Source organism: Chelmon rostratus, chromosome 10, assembly GCF_017976325.1.
Source record: "Chelmon rostratus isolate fCheRos1 chromosome 10, fCheRos1.pri, whole genome shotgun sequence".
NCBI lineage: Eukaryota > Metazoa > Chordata > Actinopteri > Chaetodontiformes > Chaetodontidae > Chelmon > Chelmon rostratus.
In genome coordinates this window covers 2,087,187-2,104,069 of record NC_055667.1, presented here as the reverse complement: position 1 = coordinate 2,104,069, position 16,883 = coordinate 2,087,187, and the positions used below count along the sequence as shown (strand labels likewise).

Genomic DNA, 16,883 nt, shown 5'->3' with positions numbered 1-16,883 from the left:
GAGCAAAGGGAAAGATAGGAAAGTGAAAGAGGGTGCATGAATGGGGTAAACAAGAGATGGAGTGAGAGAAATAAAGAAAGATGGATAGGCGAACGTGAGACAGTGAGAGGGAAGCAGGGAGTGGAGAGAGGGCTGGAGAGGATGTGGGCTAAATTATCGATGAGGTTAAACTGGTGTGTTTCCTGTTGAAGCTCTTATCTGAAATCAGTTAGGCACCCAACTAACTCTACACACACACACACGGCTACACTCATGCACGTGTGAGCATGGATGGATTATGAGAAAACAGACGCAAGACTGAAAGTCTCTTACGTCTCTTTAAGGTTATTTTGCATCTCTTTGTCGTTGTTATTCATCTTTGTGGATTTTTTTTGTGTGTCTTTGTGGTCGTCTTGTGCTGCTAAACTCAGTTTGTACGTCTTCATGATGGCTTTGCGTCTCTTTGTGATCATTTCTTTGTAGTTGTTTAACATCTATTTGTGGTCATTTTCTCTTTGGGGTTGCTTTTTATGGTCATTTTACATGTCTTTGTAATCATTTTTCTTCTTGTTTGATTTTTTTTTGCATCTCTTTGTGGTCATGCTATGTGTCTTTGTGGCTTAGTGTATCTTCGTGGTCATTTGGAATCTCTTTGTGCCCATTTTTTCATCTCTTTGTAGTCATTTTGTGTCGTTGCAGTCTTTTTGAGTCTCTTAATGGCTGTTTTGAGTCTCTGTGTGGTCGTTTTTGAGTCTCTTTCTGGTCCTTTTGAGTCTCTTTCTGATAATTTTGAGTCTCTCTGTGGCTGTTTTGAGTCTCTTTCTGGTCATTTTGAGTCTCTTTCTGGTTGTTTTGCATTTCTATGCAGTCATTTGATTGACTTTCCAAAAAAAAAGAAGTGTCACTTGGAACAGAGGCTCTGTCCCACATGCCGCCAACCTCCATCCATGTGTGTACATGTTAACTGACTTGCAGCTTGAAGTATTCATCCATGGAGATGGTGGTGTACGGGTTTTGTTAGCATCTGCAAACTTCATCTTCTGGTTTGCACATTTCAAAACCAAAACCATTTGTGCTTTGGATGATGTATCACTAAAGATTAAGTTGTTCACCTTGCTATATGAGCAGATAAAGAGTCTCTGCACTGATTCCTCTCTTTAACTTACCTTTCTTTTCCTTCCCATCTTCCTCCATCTCTCCAGCACCCAGCAGGGTGAAAATGATGCCCGTCTGAGAGTTGACACCTACAGCTGTGACCAGCATCTTGCCAGAGCCCTCCATCACATGGGTACCTGAACATCCAAAAAGATGATTTGTTTACATTCAATTAAGAGAACAGTGGTGCTTGCAAAGTGGCACCCCCAAGTGGTTACAGATTTGAAACAGCAACTGGCACTGGAGCGCATTCAAAGCATAATTCTGGCAAGTGGGTCAGACAACACGTAGTTAGGTCAGTTTTGGAGAAGATTAGTCTAGTTGGGTAATTTTGGCATTGACAGAATAGGAAGCCAAACTTAGTTATCTGCTAAGTCACAAACAATGTTTTTTGTAGTGCTTTAGTCAACCCAAGAAAATCCTGATCAACTGAAATTTACCTAGTCTTCAACCAATCAAATAGAAGATGGGCAATTTTTTTTTTTATCCAAATGCCAAAAGAATACATTCATTTTAAAATGTGCTACACTCGTTCTAATACAGCCACCTCACTCTGCCTGTAGTCACCACTTTGTAGTCTTGCTCAATGTCAAGTCTACAGCAGTATTTTATTGGTTGCAGGTCACAGGTAATAGCCTATCAACACTGAAAGCTGCTGTGCTCCAGACGGGCAGGAGGAACCCATGCACAGACTGGAGCGGCTCCGTTGAGAGAGCGGAGCTGCGTCTTTATCCGCTGGATTAAGATGTGCTTATGAAAGTAACCCCAGCGATGACCAATGAGAATTTGGTTGGAAAAGAGCATACCAACCAATCGAGAAATCGACAAGAACGAGTCAGCCCTAGCTTTTTGTCTGAAGTCATGGTGAGTTTTTAAATTACTATAGGTTTTCCCCTTTGTGTTTCACTTATTTATGTCACAACCTCATTTGTGTGAAAGGTCAAACCTCTGTTTTGAACCTGACTGAATGGATGGCAGTACACACAATACTAAGATACTATTACCTTATAAATTTGCCAGCAGTTAACAGTTGCTTACTTACACAGATGCAGAGCAACATTACCACCTTATGAATTTAAGTCCAACATTCACTCTACCTCTAACTCTGTCTGGTGGGCTCAAGCAACTCCTGAGACAAATACCTGGATCCTCAGCTGCTAAAAGCTCCACTTTGTTCACCAGCAAGACACCTAAACCCTCCTATTGTCTTCGTGTCAATTTTGACCCGTTTTCAAGTGTTTGCATATCATATAGTAGATGGGAAGACAATACGAGGGTTAAATACACCTTTGTCCACCTGCTGTTCGGTACAAGGCAGGTTTACCAGAGCTTTTTCACTGCAAACAGCTGGTTGCTACAGCTGGAAATGACAGTGATGGGAGGGGTGACACTAAACCAAACCAGTACCAAAGCCTAAACAGAAAAACACTGTTTCAAAAACAGTGAGCTGAAACATGCTAAAACGCTCCGTACAGCTGAGGGGAACTGCTGAGTCAGATAATAATGATCTGATTTGTCACTTTCACATTGTACATGTCATTTGATCCACTGTCAATAAAAAGACTGATTATAGTACGGGGACATTTAAGTTTCAAACAGGATTTCAGTTTAAATAGTTTGAACGATGAACAAGCAAGCTGGAAAATATTGTGGGCCATAACACGATCGCTAAAGCAAAAGGAAAATGATGACTCAGCTGGTGCCTAGCAGATGTACCATGAACTCTTCCGGCACTTCTCAGCACGCTTCTGTTCCCCTACCTTTTGGTTCATAATGGTTCTTCCAGTAAAGAGTTTGTTTTTAATCTAAATACCTAGCACATAATACTGGCCTTCTCTATCCATACTTTATGGGTATCTACTAATGCACGGAACAGCAACATATAAGCAAATTACAACTTAACCAAGACTTTAAAAATTATTAGCATAAAATACAGCTCAAGATAAGACTGTAGTGAGGATTTTACAAATATTAAGTCCACCCAGCAACACTGCATCCACCAAAGAGAGTTTTGACTTTAACAAAAAATGTTTTATTTAAAAGAATCAGGTTTCATTCATTCATTTCATTATAGTTGATTGAAGTGTCCTGCATCAAATGATGCTCAACACATATGAGTTTACTGCTATAGAGCATCAACAAAGACAGTCCCAGGACACATTCAAAAACAGAGCATTTCAAAAGGTCCAGTTTACATAACAAAAAATGTTCGACTGTGAAAAATACAAGGTACTATGTCTTAACCACCATGCATTTTCTCTACATCTCACTATCTGTGACGCTCCCTGCATATTAGCCTGGTGCCAGGCATGCCCATGGGCATTTATACACATGGGCAGCAATACTTTAAACTCTTTTTGCCATTAAGATGTTAAAACAGTTGTCTTGAATGCAAATATTTGTAGGGAATGAGCAATTATGCTAATAATGATATGGACTGAGATACATATTGCATAAATCTGTTAGCATTAACATGAACACCTGACAATAAAATATATGTCAGATACAGTGATGTAGCTTCTAATGTTATGGTGTAGCATTATATCGTGTAACTTATTTGTCCGTTAAACATAAGGACGAAGCGTAGTCTAAAAAAGTTACCACTAATTTGAACCAAGACTCCTCTGCAACAACCCCAATAAAATATTTCAGATTCACTAAAGCAGTATTTATTCCACTGCAATTTTATTTCATTTTATTGTATTGTCAGGTGTTTCTATTATTTTGTCGACCCAAAAAGACTTATTTTAGAATTATTGTGTTCACAAAAATGTGTCTGTGGATCAGCACATGTCAAGAATCACCAGGGCAGCGGAGAGCACAAATCCATTCATCTTTTAGCAATACCCATTAATCCTGCGCAGGGTCACTGGGGGTTGGAGCCAATCCCAGCTGACACTGGGTGAGAGGTGGGTTCCACCCTGAACAGGTCACTAGTCAATCACAGTGCTGGCAAATAGAGACAGACAACCATTCATCCCACAGTCACACCTACATGCAATTTAGAGTCCCCAATTAACCTAATTTGCATGTCTTTGGACTGTGGGAGGAAGCCAGGGTACCCTGGGGTAAAGCCACACAAGCTAAGGGAGCATGCTCCACACAGAAAGGTCCCAGAACCCTGTGACAGTGTGCAGCTAACCACTGCTCCACCGTGCTGCCAGGGTAAAAATTTGAAATGTAAAGAACAAACCTGAGAGCAGCATGGGGTCCTTGTCCACAGACTTGCGTACATGGTCAGACTCTCCTGTAAGAGAGCTCTCATCTATCTTCAGGTCGTTGGCTTGGACCAAGATACCATCAGCTGGCAGCAGGTCCCCTGAACACAAACATGCACAAATCAGTGTTTGATTCACCATGTAGAAAGTCAATGCATGGGTGCCTGACGGGGACATCGCTATCTCTTCTGGAGCTATATACAGGCAAGAGGTGATTAACTATCTTATCATAAAGATGGAAGCAGGGGCTAGCCTGGCTCTGTCCACAGGCAAAAAATCTACCTACTAATGCCTCTACATTTTACTAATTAACACATTATATCTTGTTTGTTTAATGCACACACAAATAGAAACCACACAGGGCTACCAACTATCACGCAATGAGCACAGATCTCATGCTCTCACACCACACATGCCTTCTCTCATGCTAAATTTTCATCTTAACTTCCTCCAATGTAGGTCTTTTTAAAGTTCTACCGAGCTGAGGGCCAGAGCGTAATAATGTTAAGGCTGCACTTTTCACGGATTGTTGACGAACGCACCATTCATAATCTGTTCGAACCGAAAGCGTGCAACAACAAATCATGTTCCGATGGAGCTGCCAATCATAATGATTCTGTGGTCAAGCTCCTAGCCAAATAGGAGCAAGGCTGGAGGCAGTGTGGTGTTAGTATTGCTCGCACTGTGCGTTGTAGTTACACTAACGTACGTGCGTGTGTGCGTGTGTGTGCGTGTGTGTGTGTGTGAATGGCCCAGAGCCCAAAGTGACACCTTCTTAATGCTTGTTTTGTCAACAAGTCCAAACCTCAAAATTGTTACAAATAAATTAAAATGATCAAAATAAAAGGAGCAAATCTTCACATTTGTGAAACTGGAATCATGAAATGTTTGAAATATGTATCAATGTTTCAAAACAATGAATTACTAATTCATTTTCTGTCAATTGACTAATCAACTGATGGTTTCAGCTGCACTTGTATAAACGCATCATAAATCATTAAATCACATCATAGAAGCTCTTCATATGTTTTTGTGTAAAAATCTTAATTTATTAACTAACTAGTGACCAAAGCTTTCAGATGAATGTTGTGAAGTTAAAAATACAATATTTCCCTCTGAGATGTAGTGGAGTAGAAGCAGAAAGTAGCATGAAAAGAAAAGACTTAAGTTCAGTACAAGTACATCAAATTTGTACTTAAGTACAGTGCTTGAGGTGGTTCATGGATGTCAATCACTGACCACAGATTCCAGTCATGTTAACTGACAGGTAGGCTTTGAAGTGGTCATTTGTCTAATTCTATGATTTTGGCTGGTGTTACTCAGGTAACTGATCAGAAACTGATGAATCAATGGTGAAATTATTTGTATTTGTAAATTTGTGGTGGTGTCTTTACCATATTTGACCTGGGCCACGTCCCCCACCACCATGTCAGCCACAGGAATCTGGATGACATTTCCTTTCCGCACAACGGTGAACTTCTGTTCTTGCTCGATCCGACTCTGGAGACCCCGGAACTGTTTCTCTTTGGACCAGTCGTTAAACGCCGTAACCAGGACGACACACACAACGGACAGCAGGATGGCCGCACCTTCAATCCAGCCAGTGTCACCTTCTTCTTCCTCCTCTCCACCTGACACGTTCCCACATGCTGGAGCGAGAGGAGGGGATGGCTGGTTAGAGGGTTGTGAAGTGCACAGCTAGAGACATGATATCACAACTGAATCATACAGGATTTAACCTGCCTGAAGCACCTGCTGCTTGCTGGTTTAGCTCGTTCAAGGAGCTTCATTCTCTTCACACAAGTTAGCAAATGTAAATACGACAACAAAAAGAAAGGTATTTAGGTATAAGCTGTTGAGGTACAGGACTGCAGTGGTAATTACCTAGCAGCTGCCTTTGACTAAACATTTTTACTTTACTTAGAGAATTACAAATTCTTCCGTTGCACCACCACACATAAAGAAATGAATGTGAGGATAGTTTGCATGTGCTGCTGCTGTATGAATTGTGAGGTTTTAGACAGACCACATTGTCCCGTATTTCCTCCATCTGTTTGTTGAGCTTGCTTCCTCTCTACCTCTCAGAAAGCTTATTCTCATTCTGATTCACCCAACAATAAAATCAACAAGAGCAAAGTATATGTTGATTAATGATTAAAAATCACACTTTATTGACAGAAGTACTTTGATTTGTACATTTAATTTGACAGTGTCACTTGAGTTGCCTGATGTAGATACTGCAGTGCTATCTAAGCATGAATTCAGCGTAAGCCTGTGAATCACAGACTTGGTTAACCTTGGCTCCTCTCTCTCTTGGCTCTCTGCACTGAGGTGCGCTGCAGGAACACTTCAAAAGGAGATAGCAGATATTTTGATGTGTAACTCCTTCAACCTTCTTCCCACTGCACTTTCCACACTTTACTTACCCATGAATCTGGTCTTTGAAGTGAGACTAACTTGAAAAAGTTAAATTTTTAATAATAATAACAATAATAATAATAATTTGTGGCGGCAGTAGTTCAGTTTGTCATGACTTGGGAAGTGAGGGATGGCAGGCTGGATGGTAGCTGGAGAGATGACTCTGGCAAGGTGCCCTTTGAGCAAGGCACCAAATTTGGTCTGATATGACCAGTAGTTTATGGTAGCTAATGTTAACAAATATTAACATACTCTTAAGGGCTCCTTACCTGTGCTACTGTTACACTATGTTGTAGAATTCACTGTTAACCCAATACTGCCAAATTAAAAATTAAGTTTTTGCTTCTACAGACTCACTGCTGTGTGACTGACATTACTGAGTCAGTGTGCTGAATTTATGACTCTGGGACTGTGACAATTCATTCTTAGAAATGGTAGTTTGATAAAATTATCATCACTCAAGGTCCACGTGGTATTTTTTTTAACAGCATCTTAGGGTCTTCATCTGCAGATTGAATTTGGATGGATTCGTGTAAGGAATTTTGTTACAATTTAAAATAATCCTTTGCCACTGGTGGACTCAATGTTGAGCATCATTTGCATAGGCTTGTCTGATACTAAATTTCATCCTGTCTTCAGCTTCCTCCATGTCTCATTCCTGCTCTCCTCTTTATCCAGGATACTGGTGATCGGACAATATGTATGCTGATGATGATTTGTCTTCCTTATCTCTCTATGTTTCTTCCCTTCTATTTCTCTCCATCTATCATTTTCACAGTTTTTCACTCCAGCTTCACCCCTAAAACACTGGGTGTCACTGTGTGCCTTTCTCTGACACCCTCCAAAACCACCCCCCCACCCAGTCCCCCTCTGCTCATGTCCTTACATTCGCTTTCCTTTCCAGGAGGCTGGTAGAAAGAGAGGCCGAGGGAGATGATGGCAGCAGCCTCCAAGATGATGAGTGTGACATCCTGTAAGGCCTCCCACACGAGCTCCAGGAAAGTCTTGGCCTTCTTCGGAGGGATGAAGTTTTGGCCAAACGTTTGACACCGACGCTCCAGGTCTGCTGGATCCCCACTGAGACCTGAGAAATGGAAAGAGACAGCCACAGGGAGGAAAAGATGAATGACGGTAAGAGAGGCTGACATGTTTGAAGATGTCTTTCTATAAAAAAAATTAAAATCATTTCAAGCAAGATTCACATGGGAGGAGTTACAAAACAAAATGCATCTGCACACAGTGGCACATTCACAATACAGGTCACTTTCATTTTGTCCTAAATAAAAAGTTCAAAGGGGTATTTCATTTCAGTAACAAGTGTTATATAGCACTGTTTAGCAGGTAGCAGTTCATCGCACACGTGCAAAATGTGCAGCAAGAATCACACCAAAAGAGCCGAAGCCAACAACAACTTTCTCTATCCAGTAAAAGAGTTTAAACACTAAATCACTAAAATCTACGTATTATGGCTGCTCACTCAAGTTTACTTTTCTCCCTCCAAACTCTTTCTCTCTCATCTCCAGCCTCACCCTCCTCTCCCCTTCAACCTCACCCTTACGTGATTCTGTTTCCATGGTGACCAGGATATCAGGTCCAGAGCTTCCTGTCTCTAACAGGTTTCTGCCTAGCAACAGGTGATGTCATTCCTCCAGTGTGCTAGGTTTGGAGCAGAGCTTTTTTTCTGATTGGCAATTGGGGAGGGGAACAGCAATTTGTATGCTGTGGTTGGGCAAGACTAGTGACTATCTTTGCGTCTGTTTCCTTGTGTGTGTGTGTGTGTGTGTGTGTGTGTGTGTGTGTGTGTGTGTGTGTGTGTGTGTGTGTCTGTTCGGAGGCATCCTGGTCCAATGTGCTTGCTACAGGGAGTCATATGTTGCTCCCAGCATTGTCGAACAGTTGTGTAGCACTATGACACTCAACAGAGTCCAGGCCAAAGCAAGGCAGAGAGAGAAAACAGGTGACCTTATGCTGAGTAATCGTAGCAAGCTGCATCCCCCTCCCATTAGTCCACCCCTGCCTCTCTCCCTTTATCATCTATCCCTCCATCCTTCCCTTACTCCTCATCCTCTCCCACAGACTTTCTCATCGGCTCTCCCCTTCTCTTTTTCTCCCTCTCTCAATCTCCCCTTGATGTGTCCTTGACAATGCGGCAAGCTGTTCTAGCTTTCCCTCTTCACCCCTCACACCCCCCACCACACACACACACACACTCTTTCTCTCACTCCCTTTCTCTTTCTCATCGTTTCACCTCCTCGTCCTTTCCCGTCTCTTCAGTGTGGATATAATGGTCTCATACTGCAGTACTGGGGTATCCATATCTGTGTTTGTGTGTGTGTGTGTGAGAGAGAGTGCGTGAGACAGAGAAAGAAACATCCCATTCGGTATTAGTTTAACGCCCACTCTGCTCTGTGTATCATATTACAGATGATGCTCTGCATCAACTGCATCACAATGTATACATGGAGTACATTCACCTCGATTGTTTCCCCTCATGTTATCTATTTGTGTTGTATTGTTGCAAAATATGCATCTCTGTTGGCATGAATATTTCTCTACTGTATACATTTCCCATCTAGTATTTATTTGATGTGCTGATTCATGTTCCCCCTCTGTAATAAGTGTTATTGTAATCATAATAAGCAGAGGCAGCAGCTTTTGTTATACTGTCAAACGCCTCAGATCGGGAGCAGAAAATATCTTGAGCTGTGAGTTCAGAATGATCAGTCACAAGTTTGAGCAGACAGATTTTTGAGTAATGATACTAGATTTTCTTCAATGTGAGAAACATCTTTCTCCATCCATGTTTGCACGTTGGCTCTTTGGCTGCTTTATCACACCAGATGATACAGCACCATATGTAATCTGTGAAAGTCAGCACAGTGCAAAGAAGCCCATCCAAGTGTGTGGAGAGTACTGTTTGTGTATGTTTGTGTGTGTTTGCCAACTGTGCTTCATAGGGACAACTGCAGATACATGACTTTCTCTCTCTCCCTCTGTCTCTCTCTCTCTGTCACTTCAAAGGGCGAGAGTTAAGACATGGTTTTCAGGGTTGGGGTTTAGGTTATGGTTAGGGAATGCATTATGTCAATGAGTGTCCTCACAATGATAGAGGTAGAAACGAGTGTGTGCATGAAAGAGAGAGGGAGAAAAGTGAGAGAGTCAGTGGGTGTTGAGTTGCAGTAAGTCTGTGTTGAGTGTTGCTAATTTGACACTCTGAGCTGGTCAGGAATCAGTGCAGCAGATCCTAACAAACCCAGCGCACACATACACAAACACACACGCACACACCTCATAGACTTTGCTAACACACACACTCTTCTTCCTCCATTCACCCCCTCTGTTCCTCACCATCTCCATCTCGCAGATCTCAGTCATTTTGCTCTCTCTTGCTGACTTTCCCAGCCGACTTCTCTCTGCTGTTGTGTTGCTAGGTTACAAACTAGTTGAAAGAGTGGGTGTAGTGTGGTACCACACCCCTGTTAGAACATACAAGTGCGCACGCACATACACACACTAATGACACAGAAACCCAAATTCTACCCCCAGTAGCCATAACAAGTTTGCAAGTGAAAGGTATCAGTAAAATGTGCAGCATCAGTGCAGGACCAGTCGGTCGATTAATCAGTCAAATGATGAGATCAGTCCACTCATTTATCGACTCATTTAACAGGCATTTGCTGTTATTAGGCCCATAAATTAGTGAAAGAATGTTCACATTGCATGTTTTATCAAATTTAAATGGAAATTTATAAACACAAAGAAATCCCATTTACAGTGATAAAAAACTGTTGCTTATTAATTTTCGTTTTAGGTCCAGTTATCATGCTTTGTCATTAAAATAACTGAATTACTTAGATCTTAAGCGATTAGTCAATTAAGTTGTTAGTTGTAATTTCTTCAATAATCGGCAGATAATTCAGTGCTGCTTCCCTAACACAACATAACATAACTGAAAGAATGATGAATATAGTTGCAGTCCAGTGTACAAATGACAGATAGTGAGTTTGCAATAAGTAGGTATTAAAGATTTTAGGCAGTCCTTTATCATTTATTGATTTCTATAAATATGGGGATCACTATAATCCCATCATCCATTCATCAGTCAATTCACCCACCCATGTTCTCCGTACATCCAACTCCAACAGCAACTATCTTCTATAGCCAGAATTACACTCCAGGATTAAAATGTGTTTTTACTGCTTTCATTTCATCCTCCACTCTTCTGTCTGAAATGTGTTGCACTGCAGTGAAATCGTTGCATTTTTTAAATTCAGTCTACTTGTGTATCAATAATGGATGAGTGGAATAAAATGAGCGGTGTCTTAGCGAGTTTTTGTGATCAAAACATTTTGTTGAGTGTTGTCTTATAACAAAATTTGATGTTGTTCTGGAGTGACTGGTGACCACATGTAATCTGTTTCGTCTGTTTGAGCCAAATGCCAAATGATGATGATGCAGAAATCCGACAGATGATTTGGACAGTTTGCAACAACACCACTCACGCAGTGGTGTTTATATATGACTCCACCAAAGAGTATAATGTCATGGATCCTTCCACTCTGTCATTCATCTCCCTGCTAACCCATCTCCATTCATCCTCTACCAATCCATTCATGTATCTGCTCATCCACCCAACCATTCCTCCATCAGTCTATTTATACAGCTGTGCTCTCATCCATTCATCCATCTACTCATCTACTCCTCCACTGTTAATCCATTCATCCACCAATCTCTACTGTTTTACCAGTTAAACTATTCATCCACCCATGCCTGCTCACCATCAGTGGTGCTGGACTGTAGTCTCTGGCAGAGTCCCTCAGTGTCTCCATAGCTGTCCTGGATCTTCTGCAGGGCATCGGTCCCTCTGAGCTCCATCAGCTCCCTCAGCTCCTTCACCGTGACCCTGAAGTCTCCCCCAGCATGGCTGCCATCTGCCCTTCCTCCTCCTCCGCCCCCGCCTCGAGTCCCTTTGGGATAGAACTCCACTGCGCTGTTTGCCATTTCACCCATTGTGGCTGTTGTTGACATGTCAGTAAGGATTTTTTGCTGTTTTGGTCCTCCTTTCTTTCTGTGGTCTGTCCTCAACTCAGTTCCCCTTTCGCTCGGTTGGCGGAGGGTTGTTCATGTGCTCAACAGGCAGAATCTCGATTCTTCGTACTTAAAAATTTGCAGTTATAATAACAGACCTAAACCCTTTACGAATTTTATTTATGGGCAATGAAGGGCCGTTGGTTGCTATTTTTTTTCTCCTCAGTTTCTTGGCCTAGCCTCCTACTGCTCCTTTAATTCTCCATAATAGGAGGAGGAGGAGGAGGAGGGTGAGGGGGATCAAGGACAGCAAGCAGGAGCACTTCAGAAGTGTGATGTCTGAATGAATCCAGCTTTCTTTTACTTCGTCTCCTCCGCAACTCCGCTCTTTCCTCGTTTCTGTCCCCCTCCCTCCAGGGTCACGGCCAGTCCATGGACAGACAGACAGACAGGCTGGTGGACTTACAGACGGGGATGGAGGGATGATAGACGGATGGAGAGAGGGTTGAGCAGGGCAAAGGCGGCTGATAAATCAGATAGAGGAAGTGGATCCAGTTCAGAGGTAGCTACTGCTGCACCACCAGGACCTAAGAGAGAGCAAGAAAGGGATAACACATTACCACTCAGGTCTATTGATCTCACTGACCATCACTACATCAAATTATTTCTGAAGCAGAAACAGCCTGTGCTGAGACTGGAGCACTGAGCAGCATTAGCTTTCATTTGGAGTTGTGTTTTTTGGCCACCTGACAAATCTAAGTCCAATATTCACTCATTTCCTGATCTGAGTAGCTCCCCGATCTGAGCGTCGTGAGTGGGGATTGGTTGGGGAATGGTTGGGGTTAGGATTATCCATCCATCAGCTGTTAGAATCCAACCTCCTCACATGTGCTACTCAGATCAGGTAGAGACACACCACCAGCTCCTGAGAAAAAGACAAGGCTCTTTAGCAGCTAAATGCTCCACTTCACATCTTGCTCACTGTGTCTGTCTGCTGTTTGGTGCTGGTCGGTATTCTACTGCAGTGTGTGTGTCTGAACTTTTTTGAGCTGCCTGTTGTGTCTGCAAATGATGCAGCAGGCACAAATTAAAATACCCTTAAAATGCTCCAAAGATGTCAAAGGAGCACCAGAGTTCTTGATCATTCTCCGTGGGTTCATCACTACAAGTGACACCTTTCACGTACTTATTTCCCCCTTTGTTAAAGTAACAGAATACAATTAAAACTCTGATTATAGCAGCTTTACATTTTCTCAAATATTGAAAACATGGACAAAGTCTAATTCTTAAAGCACAAAAACAAAGTCTTAGATTAAGGTTTGCATCATTGTATCCCATCAAACCAGTTTTCAGCAAGCTCCTAAAATCAATCTCCTAAAATGTTGCTTTTCCTTTCATCCACTAAGAATTAAGCATGCGCATGACGGTATTTGGAAGGAAAAAAAAAAGAAAGCTATAACATTTTTCATCTGATGTTGACTGTACGGGATATCATTACATCACCACGATCCCCAAGTAAACTGTTGAAGGATGGCCTTGTTCCTGTTGTCAAGAGGCCCCATGAAAAGACCAACAATGTGTTAATATGTCTCGCAATGCTTTCTGGTCCTCTACCCTGTCTGTGGCCCTCAGCTCCAGGCCCAATGACTCCTACTCAAGACTTAAATCTTTAAAAACGCCTTCACAAATATACAGTTTCAGTTCTAAAAAAGACTCAGTAATTGTCTTAAATATCTGGCCACTGTAGTTTTTATCAACCATTATTCAAACAGGAGTAAATACTGCCTTTGTAGAAGACTATTTTGAGCTGCAGGCTAATAAGCATTTGGTGCTTTAGTGAGTATTTGGGGCAGCACGGTGTGTGTGGGACTGAGTCAAAATAAAATACAGTGTGTGTGTTCATGGTAATGCAGGAACATAGCAGCCAGTGCAACAGTGTGGCTCACTGATGTGGTTTTCATAGTTGCTGGACAACAACAGAGAATTTATTGTTGGTTTCGACTGGTTGCTTTTCATTGGATTTGTTGATAATAAATAATAGAAAGATTACTACCAACTTGTTCTTTTAGGTTAGCCCGGGTAAAGTCAATTCAAACCAGGGATGTCCAAAGCATCCATGTGGACACAAACATGCCATGTCTGGACACATCCTCATGCCTTGTAGATACAGTTAATTCAGATTCAGTTTGCGCAGTCGCATAAAAAGCTTGTGAGACCTCAAAGAGGGAAATTTCCTGCAGAGAGCTGCTCTTGTTGAATCCACTGAAAAACAATTTCCTAATCACTGAATTAACATTTCAACTCATCTCTGGAACTGATTTCATTAAAATAAATGTGAAGTTTGCAAGTGAACAGAACAGCGGCTTGCTCTCCTTCAGCCACGCTGACTGAGACGAAGCTTCTTCCCACATGAGCAATTAGTGCTGCCTGTAACTCGATATTTTCAGCATCACACATGACACAACATATTCTGATTTCCCTATCAGGGTATTTTACATAAGGATGAGCATGAAAAAACAGAAGTGAAGCTCATCATTAATTCCTTTCCTCCTCCCTCCTCTCCATTCTTTGCTCTCCCTCAGCTCCCTCTGCCTCTTGCATCGTCTCCCTCCCTTTTTTCCTCTCTTCCCTGCCATGCCTCACTCCTGACTGAGAGTGTTAGTTTATGACTGAGTCACCCTTCTCTGCCTTTGAAGCTTCGTCTCGCTCTCCATCTTTTCTTATTTGCGTGCTCTTCCATCTATCTATCTATTCTATCTACAGTATGTGGGTTTACTTTGCACTCCTTGTCTTGTGGTGTCTCATTGCTTGTTATTATTTTACCTTCCTCTTTATTCCCCATCTCCTGACTCCCTCATTTTGTTGCTTTCCCTGTCTATCTGCTTCCTGCTACTGCAATCATTTATTTACTCAGCCAGTCGCGCATTTTCTTCCCAGCCTGGTCTCTTACTCACTGATTCTGTCTGATTTTATAACACTCACGCAAGAAAAAGCTCTTCTGTTCAGCCTCCCAACTATTGCAACTAACTCTGACCGTGTCTTTCTGTTTGTTTCAGAGCTTTGATGTGTACAGTGCACATGTGTGTATGTGCGTGCACATGTGAGCCTGCATTACATAAATTGTAAAAAAAAAAAAAACAACCCACTTTGTCACGCCTGCCTAACTTTTACATACACACACACACAATATCACTGTCCACTTAAGCCACAGGATGCCAGCATCATGAATGCACAGTAACAACACAAAGACAACAACACTCATGCTCAGTGACATCACTTACATGATCTCTGTCATGAGACACACAAACGTGTCATATGTGAGAGAGTGACGGGGCTGTCCTGGCTGAAAATGTGTTTGAACATGAAAAGAGTCAGATAAAAGGTCACCACAATCCTCAGTGGCTGGCCCGTTTATCCTGAATGCTAGCCCTGCTTCTCTACCATCCCTCAGAGGGTTGGAGCAATTTGATTGTTTTTTGTCGCCACTCTTTTCCCTCGGGTATTTTCTCTTTATTGCGGCGGCGGGAAGGTTGAGAGGGCTACAGAGTGAGGAAGACACAGGAGAGAGGGTCCTCGCGGGATCTGATTCTAGGCCAGCAGGGCCTCGTATGCTTTGTGACTCTGTGTGCGCGTGTGCATGCGGTTATGAGTGTGTGTGCGTGTGTGCCGGATGGGGCAACCCAGGCTGCATACTCACACACACGAGTACATGTGACTAAACACGCATGTGTGCACTCATGTGTTCATGTCTGTACTTCTTGTGCACGGTTGTCATTCTGGGTGACTGTGTTGAGTGTGTGTATGTGAGAGAGAGAGGACTTGTCAGTATTTCGTCTCCTCGCCTACACAGTCTGGTCTGCGGGCCACACGTGCACCTGCAGTCCTACTTTACGACAGGCACCTGAAGGGTCACCTCTGGCAGAGCCCTTGTATCTGGGCTGCTGCCTGCTGTTGCTGGCTTGGCGCCAGTCACACACTTCTGTAATGCCCAGCGGGAATAGCACACTGAGATTTCAGCACAGTCAATGGCTGGAGCCATTAAAGGTGGACCGCCAACAGGCCACAGATATCTGCTTTACTGTAGAGCATATCCAAGTAAGTGGACGATGCCGATGATGATGGTGAGAGTCTCGGAGGGGGGGGGGGGAGTCCTGCTAGAGACGGATCAATGTTCTCTCTGATGCGTATTCATCTCTCTTATATCTTACATTTCACAGACATGCACAGACACACACCTTCTCACACTCACTGTGTCCCACGTCCCTCCCACATGAGCCACTATCCACCCCCACCCAAAACTACACACACTCACACACTACTTCATGGATGGAATGGCCCCATGCAACAGTGTGTTTGCCACACAAAACGACCTTTCCTGGTCACCTTCAGACGTGCCTGAGCCCCATCCCTCAGCTCATCCTCATCCTCAGCACATATATGGCAGCACGAGGGGGTCCTGACTAACGCTGGGAAACCACACTGCCCGTCTACTAAAACGCAAGGAGAAAGCGAGTGGAGCCTATAGTGCGCCACTTGCCTTCCCTATGTCCCTCCGCAAGGTTACCGGCCCGGCTATCCGCCGCTCTTCCCAACTCACACCCACCCTGCGCCGGGAGACTTGTGAAGGTCCCTCTGGCCAGAGATCATTACCAGATCAAACCGTCACCCCCGCAGCTCAGCGCTGCAGGTGCGACGCGCCGTAACCGAGACAAACAACGCAAGTGATACCCAACAGCCCACAGCCCAGGAGGAGCGAGAGGCGGGCGACAGCCCTTCATCAACTGACACAGGACACGAAGCGACGGACGGATGGATGTGTATCATTAGCTCTACACACGCGCAAGCACATTCACGCGTGCACGCGCGCACACGCATTCACACATACTGCCTTCTAATGTAGCGCTGTTTGCCAGGATATTATGGTATGCCATACTGTACAGGCTATTAATATAGCTGTGTCAGGCCTGTGATGACAAATCTCACATTAGGCCCAGTTTTACATTCTGCAAGTCCGTTAAAAACCTCCCTATGCTATTAATGAATCACAGCGCGAGCGACACATCTTCCCCAATAAAAACGGCGCTC

General features: G+C 43.2%; 1 protein-coding gene across 1 annotated transcript in view; it reads right to left on the bottom strand.

The window, feature by feature from the left end:
• The window catches only part of atp2b3b (ATPase plasma membrane Ca2+ transporting 3b), a 39,051-nt gene extending 27,253 nt beyond the window's left edge, over window positions 1-11,798 (bottom strand). Inside the window, exons 1-5 of the mRNA XM_041946791.1 lie at window positions 11,549-11,798; window positions 7,657-7,854; window positions 5,747-6,001; window positions 4,328-4,453; window positions 1,146-1,271 (exon numbers count right to left, since the gene is read on the bottom strand). Coding sequence (XP_041802725.1) covers window positions 1,146-1,271; window positions 4,328-4,453; window positions 5,747-6,001; window positions 7,657-7,854; window positions 11,549-11,798 — 955 coding nt within the window. The remainder of the gene's footprint in view (window positions 1-1,145; window positions 1,272-4,327; window positions 4,454-5,746; window positions 6,002-7,656; window positions 7,855-11,548) is intronic.
• Window positions 11,799-16,883: the final 5,085 nt, after the last annotated feature.